Raw genomic sequence first — 23,446 nt, forward strand, 5'->3', positions numbered from 1 at the left:
GACTCCATTATCCCTATGAAGACCAAAAGAGTGTCCTTATGGCCCCTGTCAGGCTGGTATAAGTCGGTTACCTTTTTTATGAAAGATACAATAGCATAGTAGGCTGGTCTAATCATCCTGAGGGATCCCACAAAAAAATGTATACTGTGCAGTATATGTTTTTTTTAACATGGGAACGTATAGGTGATGGATGCCACTGTATGGCATCTGTCACAGGTATACGTTAAACGTATACTTCAGGAAGTTCCCGACATTACTGTCCATATATGGACAGTGATGTCAGGAGCTTCCCAATGCTGAAGTCCCCAGGAAGAGCATCAGAAGCACTCTGCCCATGGACTTTGGCCCTGGGGAAGCTCCTGACATCACTGTCCATACATGGACAGTGATGTCATGGGCTTTTCCAGCACTGGAATCCCTGGCCACACCATTGCCGACCCTCTGGCTGGGAAATCCTGTATCACAAAGCTCCTGATTTCACTGTCCATTTATGGACAGTAATATCAGAGAATTCTCCAGTTCCAGAATCCCCGGCCAGACCATTCCCGACTCTCTGGCCCGGATGCTCCGGATTTGCAAAGCTTCTGACATTAAGGGCTTCCCTAGCGCCGGTATCCTCGGCCAGAGCCCAACACTCATGCCGCGGACTACTATATTGTCCATATATGGACAGTGACTTCAGGAGTTTCCCTAGGGACTAATCTTTGAGTGACTTATCTCACTGTATCCCACCATAGAGTGGGTTACGTTTTTGCCTTCTGTTGGAGGTCCACATCAGGAGTTCTCCCAACATATACCTCCCACAGAAGAACTGTTGTGAAGGGTGGCTTAGAGATATTCAAACCGCCCCATCTGACACCAACAATCATTCCAATGTCAGAGTCAACTTGATCACATTTCGTCCCCATTTAGTCTAAACAAGAACTGGATCTTTTGACCCTGTCAGCACCCTTGTTTTCCTTAAATTGTTGCCACATCATTGGCTGATTAGATATTTGCATTATGATCTGGTGTATTAATAACGTGCCCACAGAGTGTATACAGTATATGTTATAAACTGTATATATATTTTAGATATTTTCTGTGTTCTGTACACTTGTTATGTGTTTTGTTTGTTTCTTACTTATCTAATATCAAACCTTCTCTTATTACCTAGGTACTACACCATCCACATAGAGGTCCAGATCCACTCCCTGCAGTGCAGAAGGACTAGGACACAGGGAATAAAGAGATTGGATCTGAAGCCGCAGGTCACTTGGCACGCACAGAACATCTGTCATTCAGGGAACTTGACAACCCTCAGAATCCCACCGTCTGTGACACTGTGTGGATGACCCACAGATCATTGCACAGCTCTTTCTCTCTGTCCACCTGTCTCTGCTATGTGGGTCTGTCTCTCTTATTGTGGATCTTTTAGGTACTACTATATGGAACTGCCTTTGCTTTGTATAACAGAGCAGACTTTTTCATTTCTGTTTCTCTTAGATTAAAGCACTCTTTTTATTTTGCTGTCAGCAATGTACATCTACATTTTATATATATATAGATATATATATATTGCCTCCCACAAATCTTTTAAGGCTCTGCATGACTTAGTTCTCATTTTCCAGAGTGATGCAAAAAAACGATTCATATATGCACAGTGACATAAAGAAAAAATATGGAAATATGTCATCTTACCTGAAGATAGTACAAAGAAGATGGTGTTGGACTATCTGATGTATTGTAACTTAAGAAAATGCAATATTGAAAACTATGAACAATGCCCACCAAAAAAAAAAAGTTCCAAGTATCCAGAACTCAGCCAGAACAGTGCTCCTCAAATCAGTCCTCAGGGATTGCTACCCAACCATACTGCATGTGTAACCATCAGTTCTTAGGCATGGAAATCTGTCAACCAGATCACGTTTACCTGTCTGTGAATGGTTTGAGAGTGACTGATTCTGAGCAATAAACACCAGGTAGAGGGGAAAGTCTAGTACAATGGAATGTAAGACAGTGATTTATACATTTAGCTCATGGAATCATCCCTTTCACTTCATTGTAATCTGTTAAACAAAAGGGACCAAAGCATGTTAATATTTACAGTAGTTTAACTATAAGAATGCTTATCTATTGGCTTATTCACTTAGTATTGCTGCTTTACCCATTCACACCTAGAACAGTGTGTATAGAGTATTCCCTGGTAGGAAAGCACCGCGGCTCATATTCTTTCCAGCTATGACCCATAATCGTGATTCTTCCTTTAAGACCCACCAAGCAAGAGGACACCAGAAGTCTTTTGTGAAGACCAGAAGTTCTCCGGAAAGAGCCGTCAGTGCACTACAGAATGATATCCTAAAATGAATTTCCCATGCAATTTATCTGTACATCGTTGTGTGTGAGCATTTCCTGTGGCAGATTATCCCGAGTTTCTTGTTTGTCCTGTCCCATCTGTGTCATGGAGTTAGGTGTTGTGTTTTGTGCCTTGTTTTGAAGTGTTTTGTACCAAGTCTCAACTGTCTACTGATCAGCCTTTCTGAACCGCAAATACATACTAAACCTGGTATGGCTTCATACCCCAGACCCCTTGCTGTATACTCGGTAATGATTACTTGTCATTTCTCTTTCCTTCTGTACATGACAAAAGGTTTGGAGTTTTTGTTTAACCATCACATCTCAGGTTAAAGATTTCCAGGGAGTTTGTCACAATCATACTGCAAATTGACATTGTTGGTTGGATGTCTCCAGGTATCATTTATAGTACAATATCAAGACACAGTTATATTTGTTTGATGATTCGCCCATCATATTAACGTTACATTACATATATGCAGTGTAAGTCAATATTCCTACTAACTATTCCCGGTTTATATTCTAGAGGAATTAGACCAGGTTGACACTATAAGGGCTTCGGAGAGTTGATGATGATGTATGTATAACCGAGACAATCTCTTTTGTTACATGACAGACTTAATATATGAATTATTTAGACAGGGGAGGATAGAAAATAATTAACAGATAAATCATGTAGATGTTGGATATATGCTTTAAGGCAGATATGTCATCGTACTATGTTGACATGTTTATGGGCAGCATAGTATAGAGACAGGTCCGCTGCACTATTAGTCCAAACGACAGAAAAAAAATTGTTCCTGTTGTCTAATGGTGCCTAATAAAGAATACAGTATGAGGGAAGCGATTGATGGATGCCATGAAGACATGCAGATAAACATCAGCCATCAGTCACTGGTGAGAGGGGCTGGGGGAACCCACCCTTCATAAATACAGCAGACTCATAACTATGGGTCCACGCTATTTTGCTAGGCTCAAACGGCACAATATTTATTTGTTTTTTGCTGTTCGGGGCTAATAGTGCATTGAACCTATCTCCATACTATGCTCCCTTTAAACAGGACAACATAATATGATGACATATTCACTTTAAAATGCTTATTCTATGGAAGATAATGGATAAAAGAAGAACTGCAGCCAACGAATATATCTTTAAGAAGCAGCACAAACTTTTGTTTAAAGGAAACTGGGTTCACTGAATCCTTTTGCTGTTTGCTAACACAATATGCTTTAGCTATGGAATAGGTAAATGAAAGCTGTTCTATATATAGTGACAAAAGGATTGTTTCATACTCTATAATGACGTGTCTGTATTTCATTTACTGTAAATTTATACTAGTTGAAATCCCCATATTACAAACATCCAACGCTTCCTCATTCTGTATTCATCTGAGCACTACTATTTCTATGGAATATACTTAAAAGGGTTTTCCACATTCTGACAACTGATGAACTATCTACCGGATAGGTCATCAGTATATCTCCGGTGCTGGTACGACACCCGGACCCCGCACCGTTAAGCCGCTCCAGTGGCCTGTGGGCACTGGATGTTATGGCACATAATGCTATGTACGGAGCTGGACACAGTTGGCTCTGTACATAGCATAGCGGCCGTGCTGCAGAACTGCAGGTCTGCTCCTATTCATTTGAATAGGAGCAGAGCTGCAGTACTGCAGTTCGGCCACTATTCCGTGGCTGGAGCCAACTGCTTCCGGCTTGTACGTCCGGTGCACTGAGGCACCAGACCAGCTGATCTGTGCGGAGTCTGGATGTCGTACCCTCACAGATCATGTACTGTTGATCTATCCGGTGGATACGTCATCAGTTGTCAGAAGGTGGAAAACCCCTTTAAGAATATCAATCATCTGTATACCATTCCACTGTGGCTTCCATACCCATGGTGATCCAATGATTTGATCCAACTTCTTATATCTGTTATGTTCTTCCTTTTTTCTTACAGTCATCTTTTTATTCCAGAGTTTCCTCTGTTTACCTAGCTCCCTATCTGATTATTTTCATGGCAGGAATATGGATCTAGGAGGGAGTCTTAAATATGCACACATATAAAACATTTTCAGATGCTAACATGTTTCCAGAGATAATTTGTCAAAGTCTTCCTTAACTTTGAACTGGTATACCGTGTGTTCGATATTTGGTGCTGAGCTTTGGTTTAAAGAGAAAATGTAATTGAGAATCGAAATTCAAAACAGTCTGGTGACTGTTCAGGGTGTAAATGTGGTATATTTTAGGATATAGAGGTAAAATATAAATATTCATATTTATTTACTAAAATCCAAATAGGCTTTCTTTATTTAATATCTTTTATATTTCTTAAAAATAATTTTAAGAATAGTTATCAATTCAAGATAACTTCTAACTATAGGTTTCCACTATAAATATAGAGAAATTTGTTTTTTCTCATTTACCAGAAACTCCAACATTACATCAATAATGATAGATCAATAATGATTTCAGTAGAATATATGAAGTGTGTAATAAGATAACATCATGAACCCAGACCACTTCTGTATAGCGTTCTTTAGAATTGTATCTTATATTTTTAAACACTGTATATTTGAAATCACTGTCTACCGTAAATAGTCAATCTATTATACAGATGTAACATTGTTTGACTATGGTAATACATCCTTGGGAAAAGTTTTTCTCTACCAACAATTCATTGGGTTACAGAACATAATTTCTCCATAAGTTTTTCATATGAGGGGGCTGCAACCCAAGCATCAAGATGGTTAAATTCTCTGGAGAGATTTGTAAATATCTTGCTTCTGATGTGCCCATGAGGGGTACATTCTTTATTTTCAATCTCATTTTGTAATTCTCCATATGCTATGCTTATCGGCAGTGCAAACATTTTCATCAGGTAAGAGTGGGTGATAATGGTGCAAAGCAGATGAACGCTGAGTTCACTGAACTAGAACATAAAATGTCTGTATTCTTGGCCTCGGCACTTGTCTTCTGAACAGGAATTTGTATTAGAGTGCATACTATCACACGATCATTATATGGTACAGTATCATAACTTTAGATAATAGTACTATAACTTACTGAAAGAATTCACTGTGCTCCTGATTGAGGATGACTGTGTTACAGATCAGTGTTTCCTTGTGAAAGATGATTGCTGGGAAGTTGCAGAAAAAAAATGCTGTAAGCCCCCAGAATAGTTTCGGTAACCCCCCAGGGACAAGTTAGGCCCCATTTAGATCACGTGTTTGCCTATGTTTAACATACAGTATATGCTGGAAAATTATCTTGACGTTAAACGCAGGCTGTGATGGATGCCACTGTTAGGCATATCAGTGGTTTCTGTCACCCATAGACTATTATGGGATACATTAAACGTATACATCCTTAAGTGACATACAGTGGAATATGTCACCCATGGGCTCCTATGTCTTGCAAGAACCCATTGTAGGAGAGAGAGCAAAAACCACGGCGCCACATAGTGCAGATCAGTAGGATAGGCGGATGAAGGAATGAAAAACCATGCTCACCATTTAGCCATAGGTAATACGCAAATAGGTCCACAAGTGCTGCTGCCAGATCCGGGCCGGTTTCCAAAGGTAACCGCTTGGTATGATGAATAGATGGGTGAAGAAAATAGGATCTGTAATGGCGCTGCTGCATGGTAAGGGTCGGTGGAAATTCGAGGAAACGATTCTATATTTGAATTTTTTTTATTTGTACAGGTGGCAACGCGTTTCAACGCCGAACTGGCGTCTTCATCAGGCATGAACCCATTGTATCGACTAGCGTAGTAAACTAATCTGTACTGTGAAAAAAAAAGTTAAACTGATGTATAACAGCCCAACATAGGCCAAAAGGACACTCTTTTGGCCTCCACAAGAGTGTGAAGCACTATGGACAATTTTAGTGTGTATATGCTAAGCGTAGGGAAAAAACGTAATGTGAATGGGCCCTTAGAGACTACCTTTTACTTTTCATGGTCATTATGTCTTTTCAAAAAAAGCACTATTGGACCTCATGTATCACAACCGCTTTAGAAGAAAAATTTGCAAAGTGTAGACCAGTATTTAAGGTAGGAAGTTAGGAATGTATATGAATAGCTGGAAATATCAAATATTTCCTAATTTAACTAAATAAAAAATGAAAAGCTAAACTTTGAAGGCTATGTATTCCTTGGCAACAAAAAAATTGGATCCTGCAGTCCTAATCCCTTCCATCTGTTTCCTACCTCGTGTAAACATTTCATTAAAAAAGCAGAATGCAGGGGATTGATAAAAGAGAGTATGGCTGCAGGATCAGACTACACAGTATTTGTTTGTAGTCTGTAACCATGGAGAGACAGGGCTGCATTGGAGCTGTATACACAAAACAAAAGGTGATTTTTCTAATTAAGACTATTTGTAAAGTTGCTTCCTTTTTTTATTTTAGATGCATTGAAGCAATATAAAGAATTTGCCGAGAATTACATCTTTAAATTAAAATTCGGAAATGTCTCTTGGAGTTGATTTTAAGATATTGTACCCAAGGGATTTATGAATTATGTTGAAGACAATTAGTTGACCATTAAAGAGGTCCAGGATTAGAAAAAAAAAGGTGTAACCTGTTTCAGAAACTGCTCCCCTCTTGTCCATGGCTTTAAGGGGAGTATAGCTCACAGGTAAAAACAAGCCTGGTGGTGCTCATCTTAACTGGGTCATCGCCATAAATTGTGTATTTGTATAGAAAAAAGCGGCACTCACCCAGTAGTTGTGTAGAATAAAAAATATCCTTTATTGCGATACCTGTGGGTATACAGCAAGAGAATGTAGGAGAGCACACAATGCGATAACCGGTTAGCGGGGAGCACGTTCCATCTGGCCTGGTGTGACCTACTTTTTGTGAAAGGTAAAAAATATCAGAGATTCCAGGCACTGCTCAAATGTGGAACTCCGCTTTATATGTAAAGAAAATGCTGTAGAATAAACCAGTTCGGTTCCGAAATTCATAGTTTGCACATTGTTGTACCACATCAACAGCATTTTCCTTCCACTGGGATCCGAGTTCCACATTCCAGCAGTGCTGGAAATGTCCGATATTTTCTACCTTTCATATCGACAAGCCCTTATGGTATACCTCACGGCTACATCTCAAACCTTTGACATGCCAACTAAGGTTGTTGTGCTCACAGCACAGTTAACCCAAGTGAGAATATTATAATTTATCTCTTACAGAAACACATTGCCAGATGATGCCCAATTGTCATTAGTTGCCATGTTCATGTCATTTACATGGGTCAATTCGTTCGTCATGGCACATAAAGTGGTAATAATTGGCCCATGTAATTTGCCTCAAATGTAGATAGAAATTAAGGGGTAGAATGTTTGAAGACTGTACCCTGTCCACTATCTGAATCCCTTGTCTGGATGCACCTGATGCAGTTGTATGCAGAAATTAGGTAGTGCTCCACCCAATTGCACGGAAGTCACCTTAGAAATGTTTCTGGACATATTAAGATAGAGAGATGGAGATTGTTATACTGCCTTCATTGAGCAACACAGGTTTCCTAACTCCCAGCTGAGCCTGATACTACAGAACATCCTGTGTTACCCACAATACCGAGTGTGGAAGTTTCCCGAAGTTCAGTTTCTTATCTTGCTGAAAACCTTTGCACTGCTATAATGTATGCAAAAATAAATAAATAAATACCCCACAGATAAACATTGTCCGATTTAAACTATGCGCATGTAAAATAACAGGGGGGGAATATTACTCCTTAGAATGTACAACTGTCTTTAATTCCTAATTATTCTAAAAATATTAATAAAGCATCTCTGAAATACAGTTTGTGGTCTCTTCTTCACACTGCTACATATGTATTGTGTTATACAAGTAGGTAGTTACATACTGATCTGCTAGGGGGCTGGCAGTTCATTGCCTCAGGTATTGGGTGCCAGGGGGGCACCACCAAGGAACTCTTAACAGGTAAGGTATATCAATTGGTTTTCAGGTTTTATGTAAATGACTGTATTTAAATGAAAAGTTCTAGAACTTTCTAGTACTATACAGTGAAGGAAATAAGTATTTGATCCCTTGCTGATTTTGTAAGTTTGCCCACTGTCAAAGACATGAACAGTCTAGAATTTTTAGGCTAGGTTAATTTTACCAGTGAGAGATAGATTATATATATATATAAAAAAAAAATAAAAAAAATCACATAGTCAAAATTATATATATTTATTTGCATTGTGCACAGAGAAATAAGTATTTGATCCCCTACCAACCATTAAGAGTTCAGCCTCCTCCAGACCAGTTACACGCTCCAAATCAACTTGGTGCCTGCATTAAAGACAGCTGTCTTAAATGGTCACCTGTATAAAAGACTCCTGTCCACAGACTCAATTAATCAGTCTGACTCTAACCTCTACAACATGGGCAAGACCAAAGAGCTTTCTAAGGATGTCAGGGACAAGATCATAGACCTGCACAAGGCTGGAATGGGCTACAAAACCATAAGTAAGACGCTGGGTGAGAAGGAGACAACTGTTGGTGCAATAGTAAGAAAATCGAAGACATACAAAATGACTGTCAATCGACATCGATCTGGGGCTCCATGCAAAATCTCACCTCGTGGGGTATCCTTGATCCTGAGGAAGGTGAGAGCTCAGCCGAAAACCACACGGTGGGAACTTGTTATTGATCTCAAGGCAGCTGGGACCACAGTCACCAAGAAAACCATTGGTAACCCATTACGCCATAATGGATTAAATCCTGCAGTGCCCGTAAGGTCCCCCTGCTCAAGAAGGCACATGTACAGGCCCGTCTGAAGTTTGCAAATGAACATCTGGATGATTCTGAGAGTGATTGGGAGAAGGTGCTGTGGTCAGATGAGACTAAAATTGAGCTCTTTGGCATTAACTCAACTCGCCGTGTTTGGAGGAAGAGAAATGCTGCCTATGACCCAAAGAACACCGTCCCCACTGTCAAGCATGGAGGTGGAAACATGTTTTGGGGGTGTTTCTCTGCTAAGGGCACAGGACTACTTCACCGCATCAATGGGAGAATGGATGGAGCCTTGTACCGTCAAATCCTGAGTGACAACCTCCTTCCCTCCACCAGGACATTAAAAATGGCTCGTGGCTGGGTCTTCCAGCATGACAATGACCCGAAACATACAGCCAAGGCAACAAAGGAGTGGCTCAAAAAGAAGCACATTAAGGTCATGGAGTGGCCTAGCCAGTCTCCAGACCTTAATCCCATCGAAAACTTATGGAGGGAGCTGAAGATCCGAGTTGCCAAGCGACAGCCTCGAAATCTTAATGATTTACAGATGATCTGCAAAGAGGAGTGGGCCAAAATTCCATCTAACGTGTGCAAACCTCATCATCAACTACAAAAAACATCTGACTGCTGTGCTTGCCAACAAGGGTTTTGCCACCAAGTATTAAGTCTTGTTTGCCAAAGGGATCAAATACTTATTTCTCTGTGCACAATGCAAATACATATATATAATTTTGACTATGTGAATTTCTTTTTTTTCTTTTTTATATAATTTATCTCTCACTGGTAAAATTAACCTAGCCTAAAAATTCTAGACTGTTCATGTCTTTGACAGTGGGCAAACTTACAAAATCAGCAAGGGATTAAATACTTATTTTTTTCCCTGTATGTATCAATTCTTCACTGTTTTTAAGATATCTTGTTTACATTCAGAGGCAGCAAACCAGTATATACCTAGTCCTGCTCTCAGCTCATAAGTGAATTTTATTGTATCCTGTCTAGGCAATGCTCTGTGAGCTAAACAAAGCAGCAGCAGCACCATCTTTTTGGTGGATTGCTACAATGTATTAGTTTGGAATCAAGGCTGTTTAGCTCACAGAACATTGACCTATACAATTGAAACCACTTCTCCACTTGAAGGGGTTTTCCTATCAGGAACATTTATGACATATGCACAGGATATGTCAAATAGGCATAAAACCCCTTTAATATTATGTGGTGATTCATTTCTTAATGTATCTTTATTGCGGTCAAAGGTTAATTTTATATTACAGGGCTCCAAATCCCCTACATGGACATAAAGTTAAAAGGGTTGGCCAGGTTTGGGGCTGTTTTTTATACTGATGATCTATCCACAGGATAGGTCATCACTATATATGATCGGTAGGGGTCCCGGACCTTGAACCGATCAGCTATTCCAGCTGTCTTTGGGCATCAGACGTTATGCAGGGGTCGTGCCGGAAGCAGAAGGTTCCGACCACTGTATAGGGGCCGGGCTGCAGTACTGCAGCTCTGATGCTATTTAGGTAACTAGGAGCAGAGCTGCAGTAACCCTGCGTGAGAGCGGTCAGGCGTCCACCGATCTAACGTGTTTCTTGCTGGAATATCCCTTTAAAAAATTAATCAGCGCAGAATGATGGACCTAAAATGGAATCGTTAAAAGGGTCTTCCGACATAATTTCTTTGGTTAGGGTCTGTGCCCAGTGTTCCCTACTGATTGCTAAAATGAAGTACTCTTCCAAACGGGTGCGATGTTAATTTATGACACCAATCTTTAGACGTCCAAGTCTGTTATCGTAATTTCCCATTCACTGCAGTGAGACTGTAATGTGCATGCAAGAAACTGTCTCTGTGACATGTCAGAAGATGTTTTAAGGTGAACCTTTATTCTATTAATAATAATAAAAAAAATTGTCAGCAATTTTTGACAGAGCCCAAGGACAGCAACCTGTAGAACCGTCTAATAACGTGTTTTTTGTTTTTTTTATTGATTCCAAATATGTGAATTGAATTGTAAAAGCAGAACACTATTCCTGCAAATTCTATGAATATCAAACAAAAACCTTCCCATCTTGGAACAAAGCACTTATACAGAGAAGCTCCTAAAACCAATAGAACTATAGCACATGTGCAGCAGTGAACAGACAACAGCATGCACTAGTAATACAAAGCATGTCACTGCGGTACAGCTTAGCTACTCATGTTCTTGTTGTGTCCTGGTTCTGGTACGTCATTGCCGCTGACAACTATGGTGAATGTGTCTCCACACTCATGCTATTTAGTATACAAGCCATAGAACAAGGATGACATTGCTATGGACATGTTCTTTGACACTCACTCCTGGGACAATTTTCACACTTCTGATATATAAAAATAAAAGTTGAAATGTAAAATAAGAAAAACTCATGTTATACCCCTATATCCATATATTATCTCAGAGTGGACACCTGCACATTGTGAAACTGACACCCAACACTAGTTTAGCGGTTGTAAAGAAAATTTAAAAAATTAGAAGTTCGTAGCTAAAAGTCTTACCCAAGTAGAGCCCAAATGCTCAACACCACCTAAAAATAAAAGTCCAAGATGTGCTAAGTTCATACGTGCCACTTATGCCTATGTCTACTCGCACATACACTCCTCAACATTGAAATTGCAACACCAAGAAGGGCCAGCTGTAAGGTTATGCAAACCGAGGAAGGTGCAGGTGTCGATAACATAGTTCCATAGGTTGAAAAAAGACACCGGTCCATCAAGTTCAACCTTTCTAAATAAATTACACGTTATTCATTTGTTGATTAACTATAACACTCAATGCCATTTGTCAATAAATAAGCATCTAGGCCTATTTTACATGCTGACATAGAGTCCTTGGAAGAAACAGATTATGGGCTCGTTCTTTGTATTGACCACACATATATTTATACATGTTATTAAGATCACCACTAAAGCATCTTTTTTCCAAGCTGAACAAGCCCAATTTCTCTAATTTTTCATTCCCATTTTTACATCCCAACTAGTCGCAAGCCTTTGAACCCTCTCCAGTTCTCCTATATCCTTTTTGCAATGTGGAGCCCAAAACTGAATTCCATATTCTAGATGTGGCCTTACAAGGGATTTATAGAGGGGTAATATTTCATTTGAATCACAGGTTTTTATCTCTCTTTTTATACACCATACAATCCTCTTTGCTTTTGCAGCTGCTGCTTGACATTGAGTACTGCTGCTTAGTTTATTTGTAACCAGAATACCCAGGTCCTTCTCTTGTTCCGTTATCCCCAGCTTTATTACATTTAATGTATATGCATTAATACTATTATTGCGTCCTAGGTGCATTACTTTTATCAACATTAAATTTCATCTGCCATGTTTTTGCCCATGCTGCCAGCTTATCTAGGTCTTTCTGTAATATTTTATAGTCAAGCTGAGTTTTAAGTATCCTATAAAGTTTTGTATCGTCGGCAAAAACTGAAGCCTTGCTATCAATCCCATCCACAAGGTCATGAACAAAGATATCCCTGTATGAGTGCCGTCTGGGTTAGGGACTTTATCAATATTCAATTTGCTCAGATGCAGCTGTACTTCCTCCTGTGTTAAGCAGGTAATATTGGGTGGTGAACCTTTATCACTGTCCCCCTGAATATCTGGTGCTGGGAGCTCATCAGTGAACATAGGAAAAATATGTTTAATGTCTCAGCCCCGCCTTTATCCTCTACAATTATATTCCCATGCTCATCTTTAAGAAGGCCAATATTATCAGATTTTTTCTTTTTGGCATTAATATATTTATAAAAAATGTTGGGATTCATTTTAATGTCTTCAGCAATTTGTTTTTCCGTAGATAACTTTGCTAACTTGATTTCATTTTTACATTTTCTATTGAGATCTTTGTAAGTCTGGAATGCTTTTGCTGATCCCTCAGCCTTCAATGTTTTGAATGCTTTTTGTTTTTGTCTTACTATATTCTGTAATTCCCTATTCATCCATATTGGTCTCCTTTTATTTCTAGACATTTTGTTACCAGTGGATATAAACGTACTACACGACTCATGTAATAGATATTTTTACAAACTCCCCAATTATCTTCAGTATCCCCATTTACCATTACATGATCCCAGTCTACAAGACTAAGTGCTTCCCTCAGTCGATTGAATTTTGCTTTCCTAAAATTCCAGGTTTTTGAAGCTCCCCTTCGTCTTGTTTTATTGAAAATTATATTAAAACTTACCATATTGTGGTCACTATTGCCCAACTGCTCCCGGACCTCCACATCTGATATTGTGTCTGGTCTATTAGATAAGACCAGATCTTTATTAACCAACTGTGAAATAATTGTCTTGAATTGTGTATAAAAACGTCTAGCTTTTAGCTCATCCAGCGGCCTCTATGTCCCAATTAATGTCAGGATAGTTAAAATCCCCCATAATAAGGACCCCATTATTATTTGCTGCCTTTTCTATTTGTTGCAGCATTTCATCCTCAGCCGGTTCCGCTATGTTCGCTGGCTTATAACAAACTTCAATTAGTCGTTTACCGTTATTAACCGTTCCATGAAAATTTGCCCATAAAGACTCCACACTGTCACTGCCTCCCCCAATGTCTTCATTCAGCACTGGTCTTAGGCTGGATTTTACAAACAGACAAACCCCTCCACCTTTTTTATCTTTTCTATCCCTTCTAAACACCATGTAGCCCTCCATGTTTGTTACCCAGTCATGGCTCTCATCCAGCCAGGTTTCTGTTATGCCTAATACATCGTAATCTATGTCGGTCATTACAATCTCCAACTCGTCAATTTTACTTGCATTTGCCAGCATACATTTGATCTTACCAATACCTTTAATATTCTTATGTCCACATTAATTCCTAGTCACCTCCCTACTCGGCTTGCTAACCCCAGCCCCCACTTAATCTTCATTAACCCCTGCTGTATCCCACTCCCTATGTACTCCATCTAACCCCATTTGAGTATCCCCACCCACCTTTCCCCCAGATCCTAGTTTAACCCATTCCCAACATCCGCCATATATATACGGTGCATGTTGGGTAGGGGAATATGGAGCGGGCTCATGGGCTGAGGCCGCTCCATAGAACAAGCGGGTCGGCTTCGTGTTACAGCCGACACTTAAGGGTAACGAGCGGGATTCTGCTCGAGCTCGACCCTGCCTGTTTAACCTATCAAATGCTGTGGTCAATAGTGACTGCTGCATTTTGAATGACCGCAACATGATCAAAGAGTAACATTGGTTGGCTTGGCAGCCTGGAGGCTTGATGTCTACTTTTCTATGTCCTTTTGTTAAACTATGGCCCTTTGTTTAACTATGCACTTATCTGCAAAATCACACTTTACTGCACACTCACTGCACTCAGCAAAACTTTGCTTGCAGTCCCTCAAAAAGCAGTTCAGCTAAGATCTGTAAATGATCAAATTTTCAAGCACCGAGCTCCAATCTGTGGCACGTAGAAGGAGTATAAAAGCCAGATTGAAAGCAAAGTTTTTAGCCACATGAAACTTCAAAAATCGGATCAATTGGGGTGGGATGATTGTGTGATGCCTCATGTTCGTCGATATACCTGTTATGGCCACTTGTCGCAAACTGAGAGGGTCAAAATTCTTTAACTAAAAGACCTTGGTTTATCACTCCGGAAGATCACTACGTGCCTAAGCCGAGAAGTCTGAACTGTTCAATGTTGCGTGTCCCGGAGGTTGGAAGAACAACAATGAACAGGAATGACAGCAAGAAGTCTGCGGAGACGTACCCCTACACGGATGGATTGTCTGAATAAAAGAATGGCATGTAGTAGTCTATTCTGTACTGCAAGGGAAATTGGATGTCATATCCCAAGCCTAGGGTGGCAACCAGTGTCGACACAAACTATCAAAAGGTGTTTGCATGACGTTGGGCTACGAGTCAGACATACAGGTGTTGCATTGACCACATGCTTCCGCTCTCAAAGTCTATCATGGTGCAAAGAAAGATGGCAATGGAGGCTGGAATGGAGGTCTATCATCTTCAGCAATGAGTCCCGCTTTTATTTTGGACACAATGATAGCCAGAAATTGATCTGGAGACCATGTCGGCAGCGCCATGAAGAGGCCTTCACAAGGGAACTTCACACCGGTCCTACTCCTGAGATTATGGTGTGGGGTGGAATAATGTATGGTAGCCGCCGGACCTCTCTAGTCTTCATTTCGGTTACACTAACAGCTCGGCATTACATTGATTTGGTTGTGGAACCAGTGGCCTAAACGTGCTACCATGGCCTGCAGCGTCTCAGGACTTGTCTCCCATCAAGCACATCTGGGACGTCATTGGTTGGCAATTTCAAAGGGAGCTTCCAGCAGCCAATCTTGACAACTTGTGTGCCCAAGTGCATTCAGCATGGCATAACATTCCTCAAAAACCATTAATAACCTAATTTTTAGCATGCCATGGCGTGTAAGTGCATGCATTTCTGTGTGTGGCGCTCATACTCGATACTGAATAAATGTTTGGAATATTTTTGTTACATTTTATTATCATTTGCATCATTAACATGTCTATCGATCCTGTGATTTCCACAATTCCAAAACTTTTCCGTCTTGGTGTTGCAATTTCAATGTTGAGGAGTGTATTTCCACAAAATCATCGAAACCAAAAAGACCAAAAAATGTCTCTCTGATGCCAGTAAACATTTGATTTACAGAATTGTCAAGTAGTCTGATCAGGTGCAGGGGGTGATCAGATGTAAACTACCCTCCCTAAATGTGACAATCCTCTCTGATTGGCAAGTGTACTGTTAACATGTAGAAAAGCTCCTGTATCACCTCTCTTGGGTCACTGAAAGGCTGTACAGAGGGAGAGAGATGATAGTAACAGGCTGTAACACACACCATACATCCTTGGCAGTAAAAGGGTTAATGTGGGCTTCAATATTTACAAATTTATCCCACTGCTTTAGGAATAAAATATCTGTTGGCAAGGGATGTAGACAACCTATGAAGCTGCCAAAGGCACATGGAGTAGCCTGATCTCAGGTTGGTCCCATTCCTATCTAATGAGATCCCCCACCTCCACATGCAGCACAATTCCGGGAAACAGAGGAAAACTGGCACATTGGATATACCACTCTCCTTGAACAAGTGCTGGGCCCACCTGTGCTGGGATAAAGCTAAGAGGGTGGTGAGGTAGCATGAGACAGCACCTGTCTTACTGTTTGAATATCACTATGGGATGCCGTTCCTACTCTAGGTCATTGCTGACTATGCACCAAAGCAGGAGAACTTAACTATGATGCCATTTTTCTACGTTATTTATGTATTTTTGCAAACTAATCATTTTTCTAATATAGTTTTATTTTAATAAAAAGTTGTTTTCTTTAACTTCTATATATCCACATCTTTGTATCTATTATACATTATTAAGCTGCAGTGCTAAAACAAAAAAATGTTTATAAAAGTATTAAAATAAATGACTAGTATGCAAAAATACATGCATTACATAAAAACCGGCATAATAGTTTTTATAGCCTTTATACCTGTTGTAATAGTCACTAGCCCAAACTGACTGACTGATTCAGTTTACTCCAATAAATGATCACTGAAAAAGGCTTATTTCAATAAAAATATAAACTGTCATCTAAATATAATTTGTTATTCTAGAAGATTGAAAAGGAAGTGACAAGCAGTGTGGTGAGTCAATAGGTCATTTCTCAGAGTGGGAATCCAGGTTTAAAGGTCCACATGGAAGTTATAAAATAACTCTGCTGCAAAATAAGTAAATTTGTGGCGTATAAACCACTCTGACAGATATGATGAAGCATAACATTCAGCTTTATCATAGTGTTCATCTCCGAGCGTGACTATATCTATACAGGCTGGTGTAGAAACTAGCTCTAACATACCTGCAATGTGGTTATTTGTGGTGTAGTGGGAATTTTAGGTATAGAGTTTTAAAGATTACATGTGGGATTATTTACCCATTAGGCTTCGTTCACATCTGCGTCGGGACTCCATTCATGGGTTCTATTGGAGCTTTCCGTCAGGGGATCTCAAAAATTGTGACTCATCGCTGAAAAGGATAGACCTCCATTCCAGCCTCCATTGCCGTCTTGCTGTGCACTATGATACCCTTTGAGAGAGGGGGCGTGTGGTCACTGGAACAACTGTAGCTAGATGTCTGGCTCATAGCCCAATGTGCAAATGCCTTTTGATGTTTTGTGTCAACACTGGTTGCCGCCCTAGGTTTGGGATGTAACGTCCAATTTCACTTGCAGTACAGAATGCATCGCTACGCACCATTCTTCGAATCAGACGATCTGTTCGTGTAGAGGGTTGCCATTGTTGAGGACTATATATATATATATATATATATATATATATATATATATATATGTACACTCCTTGAGAAAAGCGTGAGTGTAAGCAAAACATGTAATGGTTTATCTTTTTTCCTTTCACTATGGGCAGTGTTGGGGACCTTATCTATAGGGGACACTAACTACAGGGGAAAACTATATTGGGGGCACTAACTACAGGGGATGACTATGTAGGGGGCTCTAACTATAGGGGAGGACTATATAAGGGGCACTAGCTACAGCGGTGCACTATATATGGGCACTAACTACAGGGCAGGGCTATATAGGGGGCATTAACTACAGGGGAGGCCTATAGAGAGCATTAACTAGAGGGGAAGACTATATAGGGGCACTAACTAGGGGGGAGGACTATATAGGGGCCCTATATACAGGGAATGCCTCAGGGGGCACTATCTACAGGGAATGCCACAGGGGGCACTATCTACAGGGAATGATAAAAATAATGTCATAGGGGCCCCTATCTACAGGGGAAGCTACAGGGGGCCCTATCTACAGGGGACGCTACAGGTGGCACTATCTACAAGGGACGCTACTATCTAGAGAGGGGTCTACGGGGAGCACTATCTACAGAGGCTCGCTCTATGAGGGGCACTATCTACAGGGGGCACTGTGTGTGTGTGGTGCATTACTATACAGCATTTAACAATTTTATTCATGGGCACAGTGTATAGTACTATTATATTCAGGGGCACAGTGTGTAGCACTATTATATTCGGGGGCACAGTGTATGATACTATTATATTTAAGAGCACAGTGTATGATACTATTATATTTAAGAGCACAGTGTATGCTACTATTATATTCAGGGGCACAGCGTGTTGCACTATTATATTTAGGAGCACAGTATATGATACTATTATATTTAGGAGCACAGTGTATGGTACTATTATATTCAGGGGCACAGTGTATGAAACTATTATATTTAGGAGCATAGAGTGTGGCACCATGAGAATTTTCTCTTTGTTTATAGGTGCGTAAATGTTAAAAAAGTGAGGAGCCAAAGACATTTGAGCGGCAAACTCTGCAGAAATGGGTCGTGGCCAGGAGGCGTCATCATAGAGGTCTCGACCAGATGGAAAAGAAAAGAGAAAAACAACTACTCCAATCTGAGAAGTCTTCATCGGTGAGTCACTAAATGTAAATGTTTATGCAACGTCTGTGGTCGCTGACCACGAACTCCTTCCATCTGGTCGACGCCATTCTCTGCAGAGGTGTCTGCACATGCGGCCGTCCCGTTCCACAGTGACCACCAGGGTGCGCTCGCGAGCTCAGTCCAGACAAGGAGCCAGGTCGCACACAGGTGGGAGATTGAGCTGATTTCTCCCAGAGCACCATGGACTATAAATGAGCCTTGTTGTCGTTATCCTAGTATGTCTATGCAAATGTTCTCCTAAGTGTTTTCCAGTTCCCAGTGTTCCCCGTTCCTGCTACCTGTAACCTGTATCCCGTGCTATCCTGGTCAAGTGTCGTGTTGAGCTGAAGTCGTGTTGTGCTGTGTACCACGCCTGTCCTGCTATGCCACGCCTGGCGCCTGCCTGCTGCCTAGTCCCAGCCGAGCCTGTCTTGCTACTGTCTGAGCTACCACAGGTACACTATACGAACTATAGACTGTGATCTGTGTCCTGTTGGCCAGCTGCCATACCTTCAAGGCGGTACGGCCCAGTGGGTCCACATACCCAATGTGACAGTTTATTCTCTCTGTTACTGATCAGTACTGTAGTCACTGTATGATCTGCTGCGAGATGATGGGTGTATCATTCTTTTTTTTTGTGAAACAGCAACTCCCAGCATATCCTTACCATTGTTTTGAGCTTGGTTCTGGTGATGTATTTATGTACTGATTTTGGTTCTGGTGTTGTATTTTTGTACTGCGCTTTGTTCTGGTGCTGTATATTTGTACTGAGCTTGATTCTGGTGCTGTATTTATGTACAGAACTTGGTTCTGGTGTTGTACATATTTACTGTGATTGGTTCTGATGCTGTATTTACATAGTACGGTTGAAAAAGGACGCATGTCCATCAAGTTCATCCAAGGGTTTGGAAAAGGGAAGGTAACATTTTTTTTTTCTCTAGGAAATGATCTAAGCTTTTTTATTTAAAGCCATCTACTGTTCCTGCTGTGACCAGCTCCTGCGGTAGACTATTCCATAGATCCACAGTTCTCTCAGTAAAGAAGGCTTGTCACCTCTGCAGATTGAACCTTTTTTTCTCCAGACGGAAGGAGTGCCCCCTTGTTTTTTGAGGGGGTTTTACATGGAACAGGATTTCACCATATTTTTTGTATGTGCCATTAATATATTTATATAAGTTAATCATGTCCCCCCCTTAGACGTCTTTTTTCAATTTTAAATAGGTTTAATTCTTTTATTCTGTCCTCATAACTTAGATTCTCCATGCTTCTTATTAGCTTCATTGCTCTTCTTTGTGTTTTTTCCAACTCCAGGGCAGAACTGGACTGCATATTTTAGATGAGGCCTCACTAATGCTTTGTAAAGTGGCAATATTACATCCCTGTCCCGCGAGTTCATGCCTCTTTTAATACACGACAATATCTTGCTGGCCTTTGAAGCAGCTGATTGACATTGCATGCTGTTATTTAGTTTATGATTTACAAGTACACCCAGATCCTTCTCAAAAAGTGACTCCACCAGTGTATTTCCCCCTAGGACATATGATGCATGCAGGTTGTTGGTACCCAGATGCATAACTTTACATAAATATTTATGTACTCACCTTGGCTCTGCTGTTGTATTTTTGTACTGAGGAAGCCACGTTGTGGCGATACGCGTGGGGCGCTTTATACCTCCATAACCCCTCTGTTTGGACACTTCTCTACGCCTTCAGGACTCATTTATTCACATGGTCTGATGCAATATTCTTTTTAGCTGTGTCCATATCTTTTCCATCATTACGTGATGGTTATTTGAGGTAGGTTCTTTTCTGGGGGAGTTAGTATTGGGCTACTTATCAGGGCAGTATCTCCCAGTTGAACCAGTTATAGCAGCCATCTGCTTTTTTAAATGTTTTTATAGTGTTCGTGGAGTATTTTTTCTTAATAAATTTATACGCTTTATTATATATTCTTTGTGTCTATAGACTTTTTGCCATATACATACCCGTGCGTGTTCTTTGTCTTTATCCATTGTAGTTTTTAAGGGTATGTGGCAACAGTTATGCGGTGCCCGCTTGTGCATTTTTGTATTTTTGTAATGAGCTTTGTTCTGGTGCTGTATATATGTACGGAGCTTGATTCTGGTGGTGTATTTATGTACTGAGCTTGCTTCTGGTGATGTATTTATGTACTGAACTTGGTTCTGGTGCTGTATATATATGTGCTGAGCATTGTTCTGGTGCAGTATTTATGTACTGAGCTTGGTTCTGGTGTTGTATATATGTACTGAGCTTGGTTCTGGTGTTGTATTTATATACTGAGCTTTGTTCTGGTGCAGTATTTATGTACTGAGCTTGGTTCTGGTGTTGTATTTATCTACTGAGCTTGGCCCTGGTGCCATATCTGTGCATTAGCTGGGAGATTTGTCGTGGCTTACTGCGCACGCCGCTCTTTCCTCCACCCTTCTAAGTGGGCTGAGCACGCTAAGGATATTGAATGTGCGAATATAGGTCTGTACGTAATGAGTGAGTGTAATATAATGTGTGGGTAGGTAGTTATATACGCTTATGTATAGATACTAAAACATTCTGGACAGGGACTTTCCTTATTTAGAGCCCTCTTTAACCTCTTGCCGCGCTGCTCCGCAATAGTACGTCCTTCAGAGGGGTTAGTTCCCGCATCAGAAAGTACAGTTGGGGAGCAGTGTCCGGGAACCGGGAGGTCAGCTGTCCCCGACAGCTGACACTCCAGCCTTGCCGGTCAGCGGACCATGGCCGCTGATTTCGGCAATTAACCCCATAAATGCCGCGACAGATTGCCGTCGCCGCATTTAAGTGGTTTAAAGCACATCGGCAGCCCCCACGAAGTGATCGTGGGGGCTACCGATGCTTGTCGTGGCAATCGGAGGTCAGACAATGACCTCCGGGTTGCCATGTACGGAAGCCTCGGAGGAGCAACCTCTGGCCGGTCCTCCCAGGCTTCCTGTCAGTGTCACTGTCACGTCACAATGACAGTTATAGTACATTACACTACGTGTTTAGTGTAATGTACTCTAGCAGCGATCAAAGCTGCAAGCCTAGTGGGACAAGTAAAAAAAGTAAAAAAAAGTAATAAAAATGTTTTAAAAAAGTGTAAAAATAAAAGTTAGAAGTTATATAAACAAACACTGCATTTTTTTCCTATAATAAGTCTTTCATTATAGGAAAAAAATGAACACGTTAAAAAAAGTACACATATCTGGTATCACCACGTTCGTAACGACCCCAACTATAAAACTATAATGTTATTTCTCCCACACGATGAACACCCCAAAAAAAATCAATAAAAAACTACACCAGAATCGCTATTTTTTGGCCACCACCCCTCCCAAAATAGAGAATAAAAAGTGATCAAAAAGTCGCATGTACCCGAAAATATTACCGATAAAAACTACAACCCGTCCCGCAAAAAACATGCCCTTACACAGATTTTTTGACTGAAAAATAAAAAAGTTACGGCTCTCAGAATATGGTGACACAGAAAATAAATTTCGCAAACGCTGCAATACATAAATAAACATATATACATATGGTATCACCGTAATCATATCCATCCACAGAATAAAGTAAAATTTTAATTTATAGTGCACGGTGAACGCCGCAAAAAGTAAACTAAATAACATTGTCAGAATTGCTTGTTTTTGGTCACCCGGCTTGCAAAACAATTTAATAAAAAGTGATCCAAAAAATCGCATGTACCCCAAAATGGTACCAATGAAAAGTACAGATTGTCCCGCAACAAATAAGCCCTCACACAGCTCCGGTGGTGAAAAAAATAAAGAAGTTCTGGCTCTCAGAATATGGCGATGCAAAATGTGCAGTGTTTTCTAAAAGCGGGTAACATCCGACACCATTTATCAGTGCGACACCGGCCACACATCTATGAATTATCATTTATTTACCGCATTATTACACCCTCTTATTATGCCCTGATATTCTCCGCACAGATTACATATGCCCCCACATCACAAAATGAAATACCAGCGAAACCCAAAACAGAAAAACTACCAAGCAAAATCCGCGCTCCAAAAGCAAAATGGCGTCCCTCCCTTCTGAGCCCTGCAGTGTGCCCAAACAGCAGTTTGCGCCCACATATATGGCATCGCCATACCCAGGAGAACTCGCTTAACGCTTTATGAGGTATTTGTCTTCAGTGGCACAAACTGGGCACGACATATTATGGACTAAAATGACATATCAGTGGAAAATTGCAATATTCACACCATCCGCTGTGCATTAACCCCTTTGCGCACTATGACTTAATAGCACGTCATGGTGCGGGGGTTGATCTATGGAGCGGGCTCACGTGCTGAACTCGCTCCATACGCTGTGTGTGTCAGCTGTGGATCGTGCGGTTACAGAAGCCTGTAAAAATAACAATATACTGCAATACATTAGTATTGCAGCATATTGTACCCGCGATCCAATGATCGCTGGTACAAGTCCCCTGAGGGGACTAATAAAATGTGTAGAAGAATTAAAGTTATTAGTAGTGAGAAAGAAAAAAGTTTAAAGTTAAAAAAAAAACCTTTTCCCATTTTTCTTCTAAAGTAATGTAAAAAAATAAACAGAATTGATATCGCTACATCCGTAAAAGGCCGAACTATTACAATATACCATTATTTAACTCGCACGGTGAACACCGTAAAAACGTAAATAATTTAAACTGCTAAAATCGCTGTAGTTTTAGTTTTTACCACACGGCGAAAGCTTTTTCCTATATTACTATATTTTCCCATTTTTTTTCAATTTCCCAGTACTGTTTATGGCACTTTAAGTGGTATCAATAGAAACTACAATTCCTCCCACAAGAAATAAGCCCTCACATCACTCAATAAAAAAGTTATGGCTCTTGGAAGGCGGGGAG

At 40.5% G+C, this 23,446-nt stretch overlaps 1 protein-coding gene across 4 annotated transcripts in view; it reads left to right on the plus strand.

Annotated features, from left to right (window-relative positions):
* PDE1B (phosphodiesterase 1B) overlaps positions 1–8,139 on the plus strand; it is a 308,494-nt gene extending 300,355 nt beyond the window's left edge. For all 4 annotated transcript variants that reach the window (XM_075851889.1, XM_075851890.1, XM_075851891.1 and 1 more), the window contains one exon: positions 1,157–8,139. In XM_075851889.1, the coding sequence (XP_075708004.1) occupies positions 1,157–1,176 (20 nt within the window). In that variant the 3' untranslated portion in view covers positions 1,177–8,139. The remainder of the gene's footprint in view (positions 1–1,156) is intronic.
* The last annotated feature ends 15,307 nt before the right edge of the window (positions 8,140–23,446 follow it).

The sequence above is a fragment of the Rhinoderma darwinii genome, chromosome 2 (genome assembly GCF_050947455.1).
Source record: "Rhinoderma darwinii isolate aRhiDar2 chromosome 2, aRhiDar2.hap1, whole genome shotgun sequence".
Taxonomy (NCBI): domain Eukaryota; kingdom Metazoa; phylum Chordata; class Amphibia; order Anura; family Rhinodermatidae; genus Rhinoderma; species Rhinoderma darwinii.